General features: G+C 35.6%; 1 protein-coding gene across 6 annotated transcripts in view; it reads left to right on the top strand.

The window, feature by feature from the left end:
- The window catches only part of DGKB (diacylglycerol kinase beta), a 685,277-nt gene that overhangs the window by 206,155 nt on the left and 458,797 nt on the right, over positions 1-20,325 (top strand). For all 6 annotated transcript variants that reach the window (XM_044766591.2, XM_070509328.1, XM_070509320.1 and 3 more), the window contains 4 exons: positions 1,676-1,793; positions 4,280-4,368; positions 4,451-4,567; positions 14,239-14,337. In XM_044766591.2, coding sequence (XP_044622526.1) covers positions 1,676-1,793; positions 4,280-4,368; positions 4,451-4,567; positions 14,239-14,337 — 423 coding nt within the window. The remainder of the gene's footprint in view (positions 1-1,675; positions 1,794-4,279; positions 4,369-4,450; positions 4,568-14,238; positions 14,338-20,325) is intronic.

Here is a 20,325-nt window from a genome sequence, read left to right as displayed (position 1 = left end):
TCTTTTATAATGTACAATAGATAAACCTACTTAACCTTTTCTTAGAAGGGAGAGATTATTTTTATTATACTAAACGGTAAGTAAACTTGCTTCACCTCTGGAGGGAGATGCATCTCTATTGTCCAAGGTGGTTTGTTATTCAAACAGCTTCGAAAAGAGAACCTGAAAAAAAAGGCAGTTCTTCTGCTTACGAAATGTGCAGAAATTCAAGAGACCCACAGAGAATTATCTCCTAGGAAGCTATTTCATTAATGTTTCATATTATGATGCAAATTTGACATTTCTGGTTCTAATGTAAGAATTAGTTACTATGAATTTAATCTGGTACTTCAAATCTGGTGGTTTATCTCTTGACTGGGAATAGGAAGAAGTGGTTAGGAAGCATTACTGTCAATATTTTATTGTCAGGAGAAACAAGATGATCTGAACATGTTCATATTGTCCCGGTACTACAGAATCTGTATTAGTGCCAGCACACAGTAGGTGCTCAAAAAATTATTAAGTGAATGTGTTTTAAGAAATATGACAACTTGGCTAACCTGAAAAATGTCCTATAATGGTTTCTATAGAATACCAATAAATGATGTCTAAAATTAGTCTGAGTTTGATACAAGTTGCTGACTGGTGTACAAGGACTACATAAGGGTGGAGAAAATGTGCATACAAAAGTAACGTACAGTAACTTCATTTAATATCTTAACTTTCTCTTAAGGAATTCAAGAGATTCATACACATAATATTATTTCATTTTACTTCAATCTTGAACAATGTAGATATAATTAAATACCTATTAACGAAGTAGCTATTATGATATTATACAGAGTTTTACTTAGAAGGGTAATAATTACAGTTGTTTTGCTAAAATGTGAATTAATTTAAACTCAAAGTTTTATTGTAGCAAATAACTATAGTGATTGTTATAAATAAATACTGTAATACGGTTTTAGTATTTTTACCACCTTTCTATGAGATTAAAACCATGCATATTTTACAGAAGAGGAGTGAACAAAATAATGAGGTAGTTAGGCACCTTAAAAAGTTTATCTTTTAAAATTTACCATTTGAGACATATAAAAACATATTGATGTAAATTATATCATATAAGCAATCCCCATCTGAAGCCTTAGAATATCACCAATAACTTACCTTTAAGTATTGTTCCTTTCCATCCCATCCTATCCCTCTGCCCCCTTACAAGACCTAACCACCATCATGAAATTTGCATATTCCTACTACTAAGTAAAGGTTAACATATTCTTTCCAAGTTTTCATTTCTCAGGCTCTTCCACTCAAGGGTATTTTCTCTTTCTTTATTTGTTTATTTGTCTATGGAATTGTGCTAAGGATAAAGTATTCAAAGGCGAGGCAGACACGTCCCTGTTCTTAGGGAGTGCTCACTTTGGCAGGTCATTATGATAGTTTGGGACATGCTGTTGAACTGTTGACATTAGACAAGAATTTGTGGGTTGCTATAGCATCCGAGATTTGTTAGCAGGATCTCATTCCACTAGAGCACATGTGTTTTTCTAGACGCTGTGGCGATCTTGGAGAAAGTCCGGGATGAAATAACAGATTGTCTTCGAATGCTTCAGTCCAGCTCTGAATTTTATTGGCACTTACATATTCCACTGTTTATTTCATTAAGTGAAATCTGTTTCTCTTATGTCCTGTGCAGAACGTGAAGGATGACGGACAGCATGTGTGGCGACTCAAGCACTTTAACAAACCTGCCTACTGCAATCTTTGCCTGAACATGCTGATCGGTGTGGGGAAGCAGGGCCTCTGCTGCTCCTGTGAGTATGTTTGCTCTGCCCAGCTGTCATCACCTCCAGTGAGGAAACCTTGATTTCATGGAATAGTCCTATTTGTCTATGGAGACCTAGGAAATAATCCTGACCCTTCCTGTACCTGTGATTTATATTTCCCTGCAGAATGTTTCAAATGTTTAGGTCACTCTAGTTTTAACTTCCTTCAATTTTGGGAAACCATCCCCTTGGAAAAGAGCTAAGGACATTTTCCAATTTGTTAGCCATTTTCTTTCCACTGTGGTTTAATTTATTCATGATTCTCATTTCTTCTGGAATTATTATAAAAATTTCCACTAGTTTCCCATATTTATATCTTACTCATGTTTATCTTTTTTTTTTTTTTTCTGTTAGCCACTCTATATACATTAACTTCTTATAATGAGTCTATTCCTTCAGGTCTTTTAAAAAACAGTTAAATTGGTTGATTATTGATTCACATTCAAATTAAGAAATCACAAGGAATACAAAGTAATCTTACACCTCAAGCCCATGATTTTTAATGCTATCATGAAGAAAATCTTCATATATGGTTAATAGATATTGGAACCCAAAGCATTGCCAACTCGTGAGTTGTGGTAATTCATTTCATTTCAGTGTTTATCTTTGCAATTTTCATTCTATTCTATTAGGTAAGTACTGCCCATTAGAATTTGCTAACAGTATAATTAATTATTATTGATTTATAAAAGTCACCCAAGTATTTTTAAATCAACAACATATATGTCGAGAAACTTTTATATTCCCTGATGTCCCTCTTAAAACGGAGGGAATATTGCGGTGTTCTCGGGTAAGTGTCAAGTTCTCCATGGTCTAGCAACTTGTTCATCCATGCCCTTTCTGCTGTGTTTGGAGTTTTTGCAACTGTTAAGCTTATTAGACACATCCTATTTTTATGCATTTATATTAAGTCAAATTTCTTGCCTGGCTTCCATACAGTATATAGTTTTCAGATATTATTTTTAGCTAGTGGCTTCTTTGGTAGTATGTTTGGGATTAGCTTTCTGTCAGATGTATTATTTGACATTAAAAACTGTGTCTTAGTGCCACATTTAAGTGATTTTTTTAAAGTGTTTAAAGATTTTTAAACATTTACGTGAAATTGCTGTGTGTCACTTTAGAAGGCAGTTTCTGGTGGCCATGTTTGAAAGGCTAGTTACACTAGAACATTCTTCATGGACAAAAGAAGTACTTTGTTTTTACAGTTCTATCATTTGTAAGGGAAAGAATTTTTCATGGTAGATTCTATGATGGAAGCATACAAAACAAAATGATAACTCTCAAGTACGTTGGGTGATGTCATATAGAAAGAGAGAATTTCCCTTACAAATTTTAACTGATTAGTGACGAATGCAATACTGTTAACATTATTGCCAATACTGAAGAGAAGGAAAACTATGTTGCCAAAGGAAATCACAGATCTGGATATTTTGTAAGAATTTTACCATATATATACAGTATAACTATATATTCTATATGTATACTTTAGTATATATAGTAATATTTATATATATAAATAGTATGTGGATTGAGTATTTTTCATTCTAATTGCATACAGCAGTTAGTTTTTGTTTTATTGAAAGGGCTACATGGTCATTTTTGATTTAATTTTTATTCTATATATTTATGCATTTAGAATTCTTAATTTGGAACTAGTGTTTTATTAAAAGAGCATCCGTATATGACTTTAAGTTACGTTAGAATTGAGCTATGAAATAATGAAGATGACAAAGTATATGTCTTGGTTTTATGTCACACTATACACACACACGTGTATGTTTGTATATGTATATATATACATATTTGAATATAAATACAAAATTTTGCATATGTGTGTATATATATAGATATATATATCTATAGATGTATATATGTCTGTATCTATCTTATGCTTCCTAGCAGAGGTTGTTCCATTTGGACAAACAGTGCCATGATGGCAGATGAGGGATGAACTTTTAGTGAAGGCCTGGCATGTATGATAAAATCTATTCTCTGGAAATAAACTAATCAGCCCATTTAAGGTTTAGATAAATCAATAGACAAAATAGCATAAACTCACGGGCTTTTATTCCCAGGCCTGCCAGCTGCTCTCATGCCTATACTTTGTAAAATATAGATCTCTTCCTTCTAGCAAATGACACCAAGCCATTTGGCAGTCATCAATTTGTCTTTAATATTTTTGTCATCTGGGAATTATTGTGAAAAATTTGAGTGAAGCCTGATTTAATTAAGCATTTCCTGCTATGCCATGATAGAGGATCTTGGTTTTTCACATGCATAATACTTCCTGTACTAATTGGCCTTTTGTATTCCATGGTAAAAACAGTCGACTTGGACTTTTCCTTGATGCGGCTGATTGGATTGATTAGGGAGCAGTGGATATGAAATGAGGTTCTGTTAATGTCATTCTTTCCCTATAAAATTGCAATCAGGACCAAGATTAGCTCTGAATTTGTGTACATGTTTCCTTTCAGTTTGCAAGTACACAGTCCACGAGCGCTGTGTGGCTAGAGCGCCTCCTTCTTGCATCAAGACTTACGTGAAGTCCAAGAAGAACACTGATGTAAGTGTGCGGCTGTGCTTGCTTTCTGAGGGTGGCACGTATGGATGCCTCCTCTTACCGCAATGGTCTTGTTCTGTTCTAGGTCATGCACCATTACTGGGTTGAAGGCAACTGCCCAACCAAATGTGATAAGTGCCACAAAACAGTCAAATGTTACCAGGGCCTGACAGGACTGCATTGTGTTTGGTGTCAGATCACAGTGAGTAACGTCAGAAAACAAATCTCCAGCATTTATTCACAATGAAAACTGTGTATCCCATGCTCTCTGAGAGTCCTACCCTGGAAGATTATTCTGAATGTTAGACTAAGTCAGCATAACACCAAGGAGGCTTCTTAGCTCATGTGGCTCCCAAAGGAATAAGGGTCAGAGTCGGATTTGTCCTCCTAGAATCCAGAATTTTAGAGCTAGTGACAACCTTAGAGATGAAAACATTATGCATTTTTCAAACTGTGCTCCATGGAGTTCCAGAAGTTACCAGGAAGGTAATCAGAAGCCACAGCTAGGGGTGGGCAATGAGTGTGGAATATTGACTGGGTAGAGCTCAGCTCTTCCTCCACGCCACAACACTATTTTGGTAGAGTTTTCCATTTTGCATGTTGTAAATTTATTTTAATCACAGAATCTATGGGCTAAAGAAGGGTAGAAAAATGAACAATGTGGTCCAAACTCTTAACTATATAGTGAAGACACTAAGACCAAGAAAAGCTAATCACATTGTTGTTGACCACATGGCTACAAAGATGCAAGTGGGTCCATGTTTTACTACTTGATGCTTTTAAGAACTCACTTTACCCTTCTTCACGACTTGTTATTGCCTTCAGTTAAATCATAACCTGAGGGATAAGAGATATAGATGTAAGTGCTGGTCATTAATGGTATTGACACTTGAAAAAGAAGATGTAAATTGATCTTTCCTGGGAAACTTTAGAACTCCACCTGGTTTGCGTGATTGTCAAAGCCTGCTTCAAATAACTTCTGGAATAAATGTAGGTGCTACCTCTAGTGTTTCATGTTTAATTTCTGGGAATTAATCAAGAATAGCCATTTTTGACAAATAGTATGAAAACATTTATGGGACTGGTTTTTTCCCCCATTTTGTTTGTTTTGCTTTTTTCTTCTCCAGCTAGTATATGAGTCCTCCTGTTAGAGGACAAATTGTTCTTGCTTTTGTGGGAATGAAACAGTAGAGAGCACTGATTCACTTAAACAAATAAGTTTCTCTGTAGTGCCCCTCAAACCCTGCCACCACCATTAAAAATTCTCTCTTAAAGACACAGACATATACACAGGATAATGAGAAAAACAAACTGTGACTTGCATTTCAAAAATACAATTAAGTACTTTTTTTAAATGAACACATTTTCTTCAGTCATTTTCAGCTATTACCCAAACTATATTTACATTTGAAATTTCCTCAATTATGAAAGACAGTTTTCTTTTTTTTGAAGTGTTTGGTTATTATAATAAAATTTCTAACAATGATTTAAATTACACACATGAATTACTTAGTCATATTGAGTTCTAAGTTTTAAGAAGACCACAACTATTTCATTTTTTAAAAAAATTCATGCACATTAAAAACTATTAGTTTTCTTCTGCGAAGCATCTATAAAAATATGCAGTTTTTGTTTCAGATCTTGTAGGAGCCTGCTCCTCTTCTTTTCTCCATATAATGCATCTTTCATTAGCTACATCTTGAATATGAACTGAATTTAGAGAATATCAGAATTTTATTTCTTTTTTATTTCAAGTTAATTTCCCATTCTTCATAAATTTCAAATGTAATAACTTAGGTTTATTATTTTTCTCTTCTTTTTGTTTATTTCTTGAAATCAAACCAATGTGTTTTAAATGCATGCTTAGCTTGAACACTCTAAAAGTATATATTGCTGACTCTCCTAATACAAAAGCCTTTAGAGCTTTTAGAATTTTCTTGATTTGACTCCTCTCCTCCTTTCCCCATTTAATCTTCATGAAGTATATCTTTTGCCCTTTCCATTCTGTGGGAATCACTCTCCTTCAAGCTACCATTGCTAGTGGTCTCTTATTGGTACTCAAAGCATCCTGAAATTCTTTTCTTGTTTTATATTCCACTTTGTTTTTCTGGTTTTCTTTCTTTTGTTTTAATGATTCCTGTCATCTGTGTCTCCAAAATCTACATTTCTAGTCCAACTACTTACCCAGTTAAACATTTATATTTGGTCTCGAACCTGGCCCTAGGCTTGCAAGAAATGTAGGCCCCTCCTTTTACAGGAAAGATGGTACTACCTCTGAATAAACTATGCTCTTCAAAATCTAAGGATTTCATGTCCAAATCAGTTCAAACAATATGCCCCTAACATCTTATTCTTAACTAAAGATCAATGTGTACATGAAGATGATTCTATTTGTCGCTGGCAGAATACAGTATAATCTACAAATGTCTTTAAATCCCTGAGTCCTACTTAGGAAGAAAGGCTAATCGGAGAGCGCTGAGGGGTTTAAGGCAGAGTCAGAACAAAACGGTGGCCCTCTTATGAAGCTCTTCCAAGTCCTGAGGCTTCTGGCCAACCTCAGCCTTATTTGCCATAAACCATGATCTCCAGGGGTCCCGTGATTATTTGGTTCATGAAACAAGACTTGCACAAAGTTTGCATATATCGAGAAGAATGTATAACCTTCTCAAAAGTAACTTCAGCCTCTGTGCACTTTAGATTTTTTTATTTAAAGCAATTATAAGGGCACGTTTATTAATTTATTGATTTTGTGCTTAGGTTAAACAGAATTTATTTACCTCAGGACATTTATGTATTTAGTATAATCTATAGCTTCTTCTTGAACCACTGTATGAAAATTTTGGTGAAAATCTAATTTGCTCTTCACTGAGGCGTACCTACCGCTGATTGCCTTTAAACAAACTGAATCTACTTTATATCCTTCTGCTTCCCAGAAAGTACTACTAATATAGCAAAGAGCTAGCAGAGCTGTAAAAGCCATGGGATATGGCACCATCAATGTTGAGCGTTAGGAAGGCCTATCTGAATGGAGTTTGAGAGGAATACATCACAGAGAGAAACGAAGGGAATGAAATTTGGCTTCATTTCAGGGATTTCTCCAAATTCCATTACTTCCTTTTATATATTACTTTTGGAAGCAGCTTGAGTCTTATAAGCCAGACTGACCAGATTCTTAAAATGGTGTGTGTCCAACAACTGAGATAGTAGTTGTGCAAACTTGGGTCAGTTTTCTCATTTGTAAAATGGAGTTAATGATACCTGTCTTGTAGGATTGTTATAAGAATTAAATGAATGAGTGAAAAAAAATTTGGGGTAGATGTGTTTAGAGCAGGACCTCTTCTATAGTGAGTGCTCAGTAATTGACGATTATTAGCAGAGTGAAAACTAGGTAAAATATCACGTGGGGGCACAAAACCCCACCCCTGGCTCGCAGAGGGCACTCCATGAATATTACTCATGCTGTCTCTCTGTCATCTCTGGAAGGATCTGTAGTTGCCCTGTCTAAGTCAGAATGGAACCTGCATGTTCTAAAAGCATCCGGAACCATGTGGTCCTGAATTTCACTCAATCCTAGACTAAGCTGATGTATTTGTATTCACAAAGAGCAATTATTCCAACTTTATCTTTTCTATCAGACATGGTGTCATCATGCTTGCAGTCATTGGAAATAGAGTGAGAAGTCAGTTTCTTTTATTCTTTTCTTTTACCTTTATCTCATATATTCAACCTATCACTGAGCCATGAGATTTCCTCCTTAAAATATCTCTCTCAGATTTGAGTTTTTGTCTCCACCGTTCACAGCCCAAGTGCAAGCTCTTAGCACCTCTTAACTAGATTAGAGTCAGAATCTCTTGGCTTATCTCCCTAACAGAAGGTACTTTTCCTATAATGCAGCCTGCAAACCACCTCCAGAATCATCTTCTGAAAATACTCGTTTGTTGTCATATGGCACCTTCAGCAACTTATAATAGTTCTGTGATAATAAATGCATCCTTCACCTCCTCCTACCCCGACCTGGTTTTCAGTTCCTCAAATATCAGACCCAAACCTCAGCCCATGAAGTATATAATATTTCCCAATATGCAAGCCCCTGCTGGAGCTGTGCATATCTGTTGGCAGTACCCTAGGAGGGCCATGCTTACCTGTTCCCCATCATTTTACTCATTCTGTTCCCTTAATGTACCCACTTTAAATTCTAACCACACCTCAAGAACCAAATTAAGTTCCATATCTTCCTTGAAATCTTCCTTGACACTAATATTTCCTTTTTCTGAATACTTTCTGTACTTTTGCTCCACACCACAAGGAAAGACTGAAATGCTCTTCAGTGAGGGTTCATGTCTATATGCTAATGTCGTCTACACTGCTAGACTACAATCTGATCCAGCTCCAGATCCAACATACACATTTGTTTTCTCATTGCCCAACGTTCTCGAGGGAGTGCTGAGTTTAGGGGAGGTCCTCAATCAGTTCATTTTGATGACTGTGACACTACTCTTCTTACGGTTAAATATTGAATTTTAAAATTCTATTTTAAAAAATCATCCTGTAATATTCACATCTGCATCAGATACACAAGCAAGTTTAGACAAATAGTTAGATTAAAAGCCCATTTTAACACCCCTTTTTTAGTCAATGTTGTGGCTTCTTAATATACTATTTTGTCATCTTGTAGGTATGAAGTTAAGATCTTAGAACTGAGCTTTGTCTCCTTTTGTGAATTTAACCACTTAAAAAAATAAAAACAGAAAAATCCTAAATAAGAACAGTGTAAACTATCTTGTAACATTTAGGTAACCATATTCCTGTGGTTTATAATTCAGTCCTTTCAGCCAGGCTCAATATCCTCATTGGTTCTCTGTTCCTTCTCTTGCTTACACTCCCTGATCCTTAGACCCCACTGTTTCTACCTGTTCCTTTCTGCTGTGAGTGTGTTTCCTTAACATTCTATTTAAAACGTGTTGTAATTTGCTCCTGGTTGTAGTAAATTGTCCCTGATCAGGCAGGACTCACCAAGACAGGAGGGTGATATGTTTCTTTTGACAAAAGAAAGACTATATTATGGCTATGAATTATTTACTTTTAGTATCAAGCAAGGCTACTATTTTTATTAAAATATTAAGCTCCTAACAGTAGTGTTTAAACGTTTTTGATGCCTTTCGAATAGAAAGTTTATCTTTGGTAAATTTACGCCAGCATGAAGGCAACACCCTGAAAATGTAAAATGTTAGAGACAAAAGGATGTGTAAACTAACAAATGTTCCTCTAAATCAGGCCATTTAATTTGGTTTTGTTTGTTTGTTTTAGAAGAATGACTTCTGGGGCCATCCCACAGCCAAGTGGTTAAGTGCGCGCGCTCCGCTTTGGTGGCCCAGGGTTTTGCTGGTTTGGATCCTGGGTGCGGACATTGCACCACTCATCAGACTATGTTGAGATGGTGTCCCACATAGCACAAACAGAAGCACTCACAACTAGAATGTATAACTATGTACTGGGGGGGCTTTGGGGAGAAGAAGAAGAAGAAAAAAGGAAGATTGGCAGCAGATGTTAGCTCAGGTGCCAATCTTTTTTTTTTTTTTAAAAAGAAGAAGGGCCTCTTTTTTTTTCTCCAAATTCTTATGAAAATTTATTTTGTAGTTTTCCTCCTTTTATATTCTTAGATTCCATTGCTTGCTTCTCAGTACAAAATCCCCACTCTTTTCTCAACTCTATACATAAATATACACACATGCGCGCACACACACTCACATGTTTTCTTTTCCTTCCTAACTTGAGATAGCTTTTTCCAATAAACATAGATCTGGCTCTAAATTAGGTGCTGTTGGAAATTGCCATACACTCTGAAATTATTTCCAAGTGTTTAATTTGCTTCCAGGAAAATCTGATTCATATTTTATGAGTTTCCTAGATACAGGACTGATTCCCTTAACACGAATGAGAATTTCTGTACATATAATACATTAATGACCCAAGGATCTCTATGCCTTATCCTTAAAAAATACAAAGATAACTGTGAACAAAAATGAAAACATTTTAAAAAAGGTAACAATTCCTTTTCTCTGGGGCTCCATTGGCCACTTTACTGAGGAAGCAGGATTCATCAATGCTCTAGTTTATTTCTATTCTTGATGAGGATCTTCGTATTTATGCCTGCACTAACTTGGGATCTGAGTTAACTTTAAGACAATTATCAGCCTTCAACATCTTACTGACATTGAGAAGGACTCAGCTGTGTCTTATTCTTATATCCTTGTCTCTAAAATGTCAGGTTTAAGCAACTTTTTTTTATTGCTGATTATGTTCACTTTTTCTTCCTTTTTAAAGTTTTATTGAAAAGTATACATGCATAAAAGTATAAATGTCCTAAGGGAAGAGCTCAATGAGTTTTGCGCAAATGAACACACAAGTAATCAGCACTTGATCAGGAAACAATATTACCAGTAACCTAAGATATTTTGAGGGGTGGCAGGGGCTGTTAAATTCTATTACACGGTTTCTATTTTGTTAATATTGCTTTTTTTAAAATAAACTTTATTTTTAGGGCAGTTTTAGAGTCACAGCAAACATAATTTTCACTTTTAATCTTGATAAATTGTCCTGAGCACTATGAGTATTTTCTCATTGTCTTTCACATTTTATATTTTTGTCCTCAACTATATTTCTGAGCAGTATGGTGAATAAACCAGGCCTGCTATACAAATTTGACTCACAGTTTCTAGACTGATCAGTAGTTCCAACATGACGTCCTCAACTTTGACACTTCTTTCTATAAACAATGTCATGAGGTTGATGGCCACTCAAATATATTTTGCAGCTGCCTGATTCCAGTCTTAGCAAAAGTCTAAGGCATCCTTGCTCAGTATCAGTTAATATAGACTTCTTGGATAGGAGAATTTTCTTGCACTGTGTGTCCCTGTATCTCTGAGGATGATATGGTTACCGACCTTCCTACAGACCCTGCTACATGCATATCTTCCTGTAGGACTCTGCCTTGCAGCTGCCTACACAAAACTCAGAGACATGGGCCACATGGCAATCGAATTGGAAAATCCCCTGCTAGTTTTATTTAGCTCTGAAGAAATCAGTATTTTATGGGACAAGTTGCCGGTACCTATACTCTGAAACCCTCAGACCTCAATAAGAAGAGTTACCCCTACACACACACTCTCTTCAGCTCATCAATTCTGATTCTCCCTGAGTCCTCTGTTGTTTCTTTTTGGCTGAGAAACTAGCCTAAAGGCCAGAAAACTGTCATTAAATTCATTTTATTGTTGCCATCTCTTTTTACATCTGGTAACCCTCAAATAACTATAGTGAGAGATTAGTCATCCCTTACCATATCAGTTGCAAATTGTTAGAAACACATGGAATGGAGGCCTGGAGGCGGCTGGGGCCTCAAACTGAGCATCTGTGGTCAGTGCTGGCAAGAGCGCCCTGCCTTCCTGTCCTTTAAAGTCACATGCGAGGCTTTCCAAACTGCAGGCAATAGTAAATTCAGTGCTTTCTCACTCTGTGCACCCAGGGATTTTTATCTGGGCTCTTGCTATGTGTAGAGGCTTCTTAGAGTCTGCATTCTCAGTTTTAAAAAGGTTGTGTGGGACCAAAAAGCAAAAGCTTTTTCTCTGTGACCCCGTGGCACAGAAAAGTCTTAAGACACATAGTCTGTCTTTGGTTTTGGTTCAGTTTTCATGGTGATTGGTGTATTCGTTTCCCATGGTTGTCATAACAAAGCACCGCAAAATAGGTGGCTGAAAACAACAGAAATTTATTCTTTCAGAGTTCTGGAGGTTAGAAATCCAAAAATCAAGATGTCGGCAGGGCCGTGCTCCCTCTGAAGGCTGTAGGGGAGAGTATTTCCTTGCCTCTTCCTAGCTTCTGGTGGCTGCTGGCAATCCTTGGTGTTCCTTGCTTCAACTGCACCTCCAGATTTCTGCCTCTGTTGTCACAGGGTCTTATTCTCTCCGTGTCTGTCTGCAGGTCTCTCTCTTCTTTTTTTTTTTAAGATTGGCCCTGAGCTAATATCTATTGCCAATTGTTTTTTCTTCTTCTCCCCAAAGCCCCCCCAGTACGTACTTGTATATTCTAGCTGTAGGTCCTTTTAGTGGCGCTATGTGGGACGCCACCTCAGCATGGCCTGATGAGTGGTGCTGGGTCTGTGCTCAGGATCTGATCTGGCCAAACCTTGGGCCACTGAAGCAGAGCGTGTGAACTTAACCTCTCGGCCATGGGGCCAGCCCCCAGATTTCTCTCCTCTCATAAGGACACCAATCATTAGATTGGGGCCCAACCTAATGCAGTATAACTTTGTCTGAACTTGAATACTTTTGCAAAGATCTTATTTCCAAATAAGTTCACATTCACAGGGACCAGGAGGTAGGACTTCAAAATAACTTTTGTGGACCCAGTTCAACCCAACACTTGATAATCCATTATCTCTAAATCCAAAATTCCAGAGCCGTGATTTATTCTAAGAAAATTGACCGTGTCCAATAAGTTAATAATATATTTAAATCAGTCACTAATTTTATTTTGAGGAAACTATGCATTTACATTTGCCAAATCAGAGTATTCATTTATTTAGTTCTGTTTTGCATGTGGCTTCAACTGCTTCTTTATCTTCAGTATCTCTTGCCTCTTGACAAAGATCAGCAGTGTCTGATAAGAAGATTAAACTCCTTTTTTATAAAGAGTTTACATGCCCCTGAGAAGCAGACCTGCTAATTATGGATGAGTGTGTAAAGGTACTTTTGTTTCTGTAATGTGGCCTAATGTGCATTAATTACAGTACAAGTAGCCTTAACTCCAACGTAGGGAGTTAGCACGACAGATGTTTTAGATTCAAGGACAGCAGAAATACTTCTTTAGTAGAGTTCTCCTATGCTTGCTTGCTAATTAACTGTTACGAAGGTAAGTTTGTTGTGGAAGAATGTAACCATGACTTAAATGGGGTGGCTTTTGGTTCAAAACTGAAAAATGATGCAGCTCCTTCTTTTTTTTGAAACAGATATGTTATTTTATTAACATGCATAATTTTTCTAAAGTATTTCATATTAAATTGATATGGACTAAGGGAGGGAGAAATCCCTTTAAACAACTATAACTTTAGCAAATCTGTATGATTTCAATAAAAACTATCATCTCAATTTAAAAAATCACTATTTAATGCAGTATGTTGTAACATTTTACTTTAAACTTGTGTCCAGCGTTGATAAAAATATCGGTTTAGGTTCATACATGTTGAAAATTAAATCACATATCTTATGATTATACAGTAACAATGTAGAGCTGATAAATATAATATAAAGATAAATTTTTATAATCATAATCATCTTCTTATATTTATATCCTGCTCCTACTGAGATGAATCTCTGGTTACATTTACATATTGAATTACAAAGTTAAAACTAATGATGGGATCAATTATGCCCCATACTGAGCTGTGCACTTTGGAATGACTTTGAGAAAACAGGAGGGTCAAAAAAAAAAAGCATCTACAGTACACAGTGGTTTCAAGATTATGCTAACAGATAAGCAAAGGACAATAATGTGAATTGGACTGTAATGGACAATAATGTATATTTGTCAAAGAAATCAAGCTTTTTTGGTGTAAAATCTGAAGTACGTTTTTTATATAAACAGTTCTGAGAATTAGAAAATATATAGGTTGGGTCATGGAAGTTACTAAATGGTTTATTTAAGGTAGATATATAACAGCAAATGTAATATGAATCCCTTTATGATCCTGTTTGTTTGTTCTTGTAATTCTTTTATTGTCGTTTTAATGTATTTGCTGTATCTCAGTTGAAATATAATCTGGCCCATGTTTGCTGTTGTCATGCAAAATTTGATAGTGTCCTCTTTCTCCTTTCCTAGCTGCATAATAAATGTGCTTCTCATCTAAAACCTGAATGTGACTGTGGACCTTTGAAGGACCATATTTTACCACCCACAACAATCTGTCCAGTGGTACTGGTGAGTTTTTCCTTCTCATCATTCTGCAAAATTGGGGTTTCTGTGACTTACTGGTACACTGTACCGGTAAATGCTTCTAAAGCAAATTTTCCATTGATCGAGGCAGAACTCTATAGACCTAAAATACCTCATTGCTTCAGAGAAGAGACACCTTGGCCCACTATATTTCCTTTTCCTTCATGGCATAGTAACTGTTTTAGTAAGGTATGCTCTAACTGAAGCTGACTCAGGTTTCATCACTTAGTCATGCTGGACTTACCAGAAATCATATAGACAGAATACTGCTACGTTTTACATGTTTTATAGATCTACCTTCCCAGAATAATGAAGTTATTCTTCTGGGCAATTTTGCTGGGGAGGCACATTATATATCTGCAATGTTGAGGTCTCTTATCTAGGTCAGAGGCTACCTATAAGGAGGACACATACCTTGAAGAAAGCTGTGCACTGCCATTAGGTGTATTTTATTTTTTATTAGTGACCAATAAATTTAAGTACCTGCAAAATAATTCCTTAATTCGATAAATATACAGGTGAAGAATGCATGAGTAAGGTAACCCTGAAAAAAGCAAACCTTGTTTGAAAGAGAAACCCATATTCAAAGATAATATTCATATTACATTTCAAAATTCAAATTGTTTCTAAAGTGAAACGGTTATTTGATAAAACAAACTATTTTATATCCATAATGCAGTTCTCATTTTTAAAAACAACATGGAAATTAAGTGGCTGGAACTTCAGTTTGATATAATAAAAATACAACAACTAAGAAATGTTAGACAAATACTTTTCTAAAGGTCAACTTAGAAATTAATCAAATTACTCAATTTGCACCCACTTATGATTCATTTTGTAATTATCTGTAAAATACTGGTTGTATTTTAAATGCCTTTATTTAAAAAATTATTTAAAATCCTCCATTTCCTCAAACTACAAATATAGAGCCAAAGAAAATACCTCCACATTGCTGGTTATAGCAATAGCTAGCTCTAAATTTCCTTTCTTCAGGTAAGATTTATTAGACATCCTGTAGTAAATAAGCTTAATTAAAAATAATGAGAGCCATATAAAAATACTTTACCTTTTAGATGAATTTTGGTATTATTTTTATTCTTAAAGAGAAAGGACTTGTAGGATTTTTACATAATTTCATTCTTTTTAAAAAGTATAGTAATTTTATTGGTTTAGATGCATCCTTGATCTCAGATTTTAACTCTAAGAAGAAATCTATTGTGTCATCCTGCCATCCAGCAGTCTGTGTAAACCTATCTCAATTCAGTGAGTCAGGGGACTACTTATGACAACCTCTGGTCACATAAGGTCAAACATGAGATAGATTCTTTTTATTTTCTATCCTTTCTTTCTTTGAGAAAATCAAAGGTAAAGAACATATGTTACATGAATATTCTTGCCTTCTAACAATCTTGCAAACCCTTTCGTTGCTTTTTTAGACACTTTTGAGTCTGAAGATTTATTTTCAATCATTAAATCTTCCTTCAGTTTTAATCATTTGAATCTCAACGTTTGCTGTTTTATCATTTCCTCAGCGCTATCTCTCTGAAATATTAGGCACTATTGACTACCTCATCCTTCACAAATGTCTACCTTTCATTGACTTCCATTATAGCACATTCTCCTGATCTTTCTGCTGTTTCTCTGGATACTTCCTTTTAGCATCTTTCCTGGCTTTTCGCGACTTCAACCTGCCCCACATTGGTGCAACCCTGTGCTCTGCCCTCACATGTCACAGCTTTCCACTCTTAACATTCTTCCCAGTGAGATCTTGTTTACTTAGTTGATTTCATTACCATGTTAATTTATATGAAGCTCATCTTCCTCTTTTCAATCTCAAACCTATAAAGCTGCAACCTGGAGGTCTTGTGTTGTTTTACATGCCCAGTGCATCATTATTATTTAATGTATTAATGATAACTTTTATTTATTGAGCATGTATATTATACCAGCTACTATGCTAAATGTATTAATTAACTCATTTAAAAAGCATTTATTGAGTGTCCAGTATGTGCCAAATAGTATTATAGGTAGGGAGAGAAACAGAAAAATGCTAAATCATAGAGTTTTTAGAGTTTTTGTTCTATTGGGATGAAATAGGCAAGAAACAATGTAGTAAGTAAATTATTTATTAGAATACTGATTGTATTTTAAATTTAAAGCAGGAAAAGAAGAGAGGTAATGCTGGAGCTAAAATTATAAAAGAGACAGTCAAGAAAGGTTCATCAGGGAGATAGTCGAGTGAAGAGCTGAGGGAGTCATCCATGTGGCTATCTGGGGACAGAACTTCACAGACAGAGTAGTCAGCAGGGAGGGCAAGGAAAGACTCCAAGACCTAACATATCTGAGGGGCATCAAAAGAAGTAGTGTCTGGACCTGAGTCTGCAGGAGGAAGAACAGACGAGAAGGTCAAAGATGTCATAAGATTTCATATCGTGTAGGGCAATTTAGGCCACTGTAGCTCTTACAATAAAAGATCTTTAGCTTTTCTTCTGAATGAAGTTGGAAGCCATTAGAGGATTTTGACCAGAAGAGGGAATGATCTGACTTACATTTTTAAGAGAATAATCTACCTTCTGTGTTGAGATGGCAGTAATGGAAAAAAGATATGACACTTTGATTTTTCTCAGAGAAGTAGGAAACTCAGTCATTGCTGAGAATGAGAATTGTAGAAGGCATATGAGCAGTTTAAGGATTAGGAAGAAGTTTCACAACAGTCACCTGGGAAATTGGAAGCTCCATGGATCAAAGAAATATGATATGATTGCCAGGGAATAATGAGCAGTCACTTAATCATACATGTAGAACAAGACCAGTAAACTTGGATGAGTATATTTCTCCGACCACATTAGGTCATGTTTCCTCAGTTATATTGTGGCTCTAAAAGTAGAATAGGCATAGCCCAGTCTTAAGGAGACTGTTTTGCCCAATGTGATAAAAGGAGAGAGTAGCAAGGGAGTTAAGAGGGTATGCAGGGGAGTGACTATAAGGATTGACCAGGGAATTTAAGCTGAGAAATGAGGGAAGTAAGGACATGAAGAGTGAGGCACAATAACAGATGTTAAGAACAATACCTGGTGAATTACACTGGAATCAAAGATTTTTGGAATCAAGGTTATCAGTGTCAGGTTACAAGAGTGAGTGAGGTAATGGTTGAGATTATGAAGGGGTTGCAGTTATCAGTAATAATATGTATGAATTAATTTAACTCATTAACAGAGAGGTTAAGTAAGTCTCCCATGTCACATGGCTATGAAGTGACAATCCAGGATTGGAACCCAAGAAGTATCATTCTAGAGCCTGTGCACTGAGCTCATCATTCTCACCTTTTCACCAAATCCCAATATAGGCCTTTTGCTATTTGTCTTATCTCAGTGACTAGAACCTTCACCTAACTATCCCAAGCCAGAAGCCTAAGAATCATTGCTGATGCCTCATCTTGAATATCAAATTAATCATTAGACAGCCTATTCTAATGTACTTAATCCTTCTCTTTTCCTTAGCTCACTGTAAGTCTCCTATGTCACCCTTACAAATTCTTCCCCAGAATTGATCTAATAGCATCCTTACTGAATTGCCTCCTTTCAATGCATCCTCCACACTGCTTCCTGGATCTACTTTCAAAAATGCAATAAAGTGTTTTTCTGCTTAAATATTTTAAAATATTTTCAGAAATTCCCTATTTGAATTCCAAACTCTCTGGATTGGTAAACACAGCTCTTTAACAGGATCAACCCACCCAATCTCTCACACACCACCTTCCACGCTAGAAATCAAGGATTACTTGAACTACTTGTAATTCTCTAAGTACACCTGCTCTCTAAAGCCTTTGGGGTTTTGTATATGTTAATAAATCAGCCTAAATCACTTTGCTTTAAAATTCTCTCTGCCTTCTAAGTAGAAATTAAAGGTTACTTTCTCAGCATGGAATAAGTGCATTGACTATTAAAGCCATTAATGATTTAAATACTAATACCTTAAACAAATTAATAAAGTTGTTCTGCACACAAAAGTGCTTAATCTTTTCCCACTGATGGGCTCTCAGACTTTCCAGTTTGTGAACTCTCATTAACTTCCCAGGAATGAGTTCATACAGCATCATCCACTGTAAATTTTTACGTTTTTGTTTAAAGAAAATTGTTAGTTCTCAGAAATACTATAATCTTGTTTTGTTTTTTATTCTTCAATAACAATTTCCTTCTTAAAAAATTGTAAGTCTCAGTTTCTCATGATAGTGTTCTCTAAGAAGGGCAGATGAGGTTCAGACTCAGTTATTACAAAATGGTCATCATTATCATTTCTGTCTCATTCTAGAAAATATGAAATGAAAAGCCTAAGACATCTAGTTTTATTGAGGTTCTTTTTCCCCTTGCCTTTGATTCTGTGGTCAGGAATTGGTTATTGAATGAGCAATATAAACTCCATATGGATCCCTAATTCCTGGTTGAAGCATCCTAAGGAGATACTACAAGGTCAAGGTTCATGGCAGCAGTCTTCTGATATTTTACAACATCTTTTCAGGTGTTATTTTTATTTACTTATTTATTTATTTATTTCAAATTTCTGTACCACTCTTCTCGCCTTCTAAACCCTCCTTAACACTTGTTATTAACTTTAAGTTAATCATTCAATAGATATGTGCTTAACCGTTATGGATATTAGCAAGGTCAGCATCTTCTTTGCACTGATGACTTGCTTTTATAAGCATGCATTACAAATGGCTTCCACAGATAATTGGTCTTCATAGTACTTATTGCCATAAAAATGGACTAAAACCAGCTACTCTGAAATTAAAATCGAAAGGTAACCAATGATTCCATACGTCAAATATAATCGCTGTTTTCTGGAGTTGCAGTTGGCACCTAGCATATTTTGAGAATACTATCAAAAAGCTGCATTGCTTAAAGTTTACCAAAATTTTTGAATGACTGTGTTTAGGTACTTATAATGCTTTCTTTGATAAATTTTCCAGCAAAAAATGTTTACGATGACAGTCCATTTACTGCCATGTTGAAGATAATTCACAACTGTTTACAAAGCTAGATTTCTTGAAGGTCTTCCCTCATCTCACCTTTGAACAAATGGAAAGTGAATCTAATTTATTCAGTTGGGACTCTCAGTCAGCTTCTTAATTTCTATTAAAGGCCCTTAACCCTTACCCGTTGACTGACAAAACAGGTGCTCTGTCTTTAATGGGCTCCATTAAATTCATTCTTGATTCTTATTTTAGATCACACTCAAAAATCTCTGCTGTGCAATCCCAGTCGAAGTTACAATGTCGAAAGTTGCAATAATTTGATATGGAACATGGCCTGATAAGCATGCAATCCACGTACTCTTCTATGTTCTAAAGTTTACCCCTAACCCAAGACAGATTGGTTCCATGTTCTTTTATTCCCTCACAGATTTGCTTAAATTAAATTTGGATTCACTCTTATGTCATTAACTGGCATTGAAAAGCATTTAAAAAAATCATATGAACCACTCTATTGTAACAAAACAAGGTGTGTTGTTGGAAATGCCTTCATTAACTAACAAAAATCCCTTTAAGGCCTGTTTATCATGGTTTATTATCTTTTTGGGCTCTATGAGTCTTATTACTGTCATGTTTTATCTTCTATCCTTAGGAAGCTTAGGGTTAAATTTATATCCACATTTGACTATGATGCTGGGATACATGTTATTTACTTCTGTGTGCTAGTCTATAACTTTATTACTATCCTATTCATAAATTTCCCTTAACTATAATGGTCTCATTTAGTACTTTAAAAATCTTTTTAATAGTATACAAATTTCTTAGATCACAGAAATCAAAGGAATAGTCTAGATAGAGTCCCTTTGATTCTTAGAGTAATTTCATAGAGAAAGCTATAAATTTGATCATTTTCTCTAGAGCTATAGTATAGTCTCACATTGAATCTAAATTTTATATGTTTTTTTAACGATCAGGCAAACTGGGTCTCTATGATTACGTGA

Source organism: Equus asinus, chromosome 1 (genome assembly GCF_041296235.1).
Source record: "Equus asinus isolate D_3611 breed Donkey chromosome 1, EquAss-T2T_v2, whole genome shotgun sequence".
Lineage (NCBI taxonomy): Eukaryota > Metazoa > Chordata > Mammalia > Perissodactyla > Equidae > Equus > Equus asinus.
Note: the sequence above shows the minus strand (reverse complement) of the source record. Positions and strands in the feature narration are given on the sequence as shown.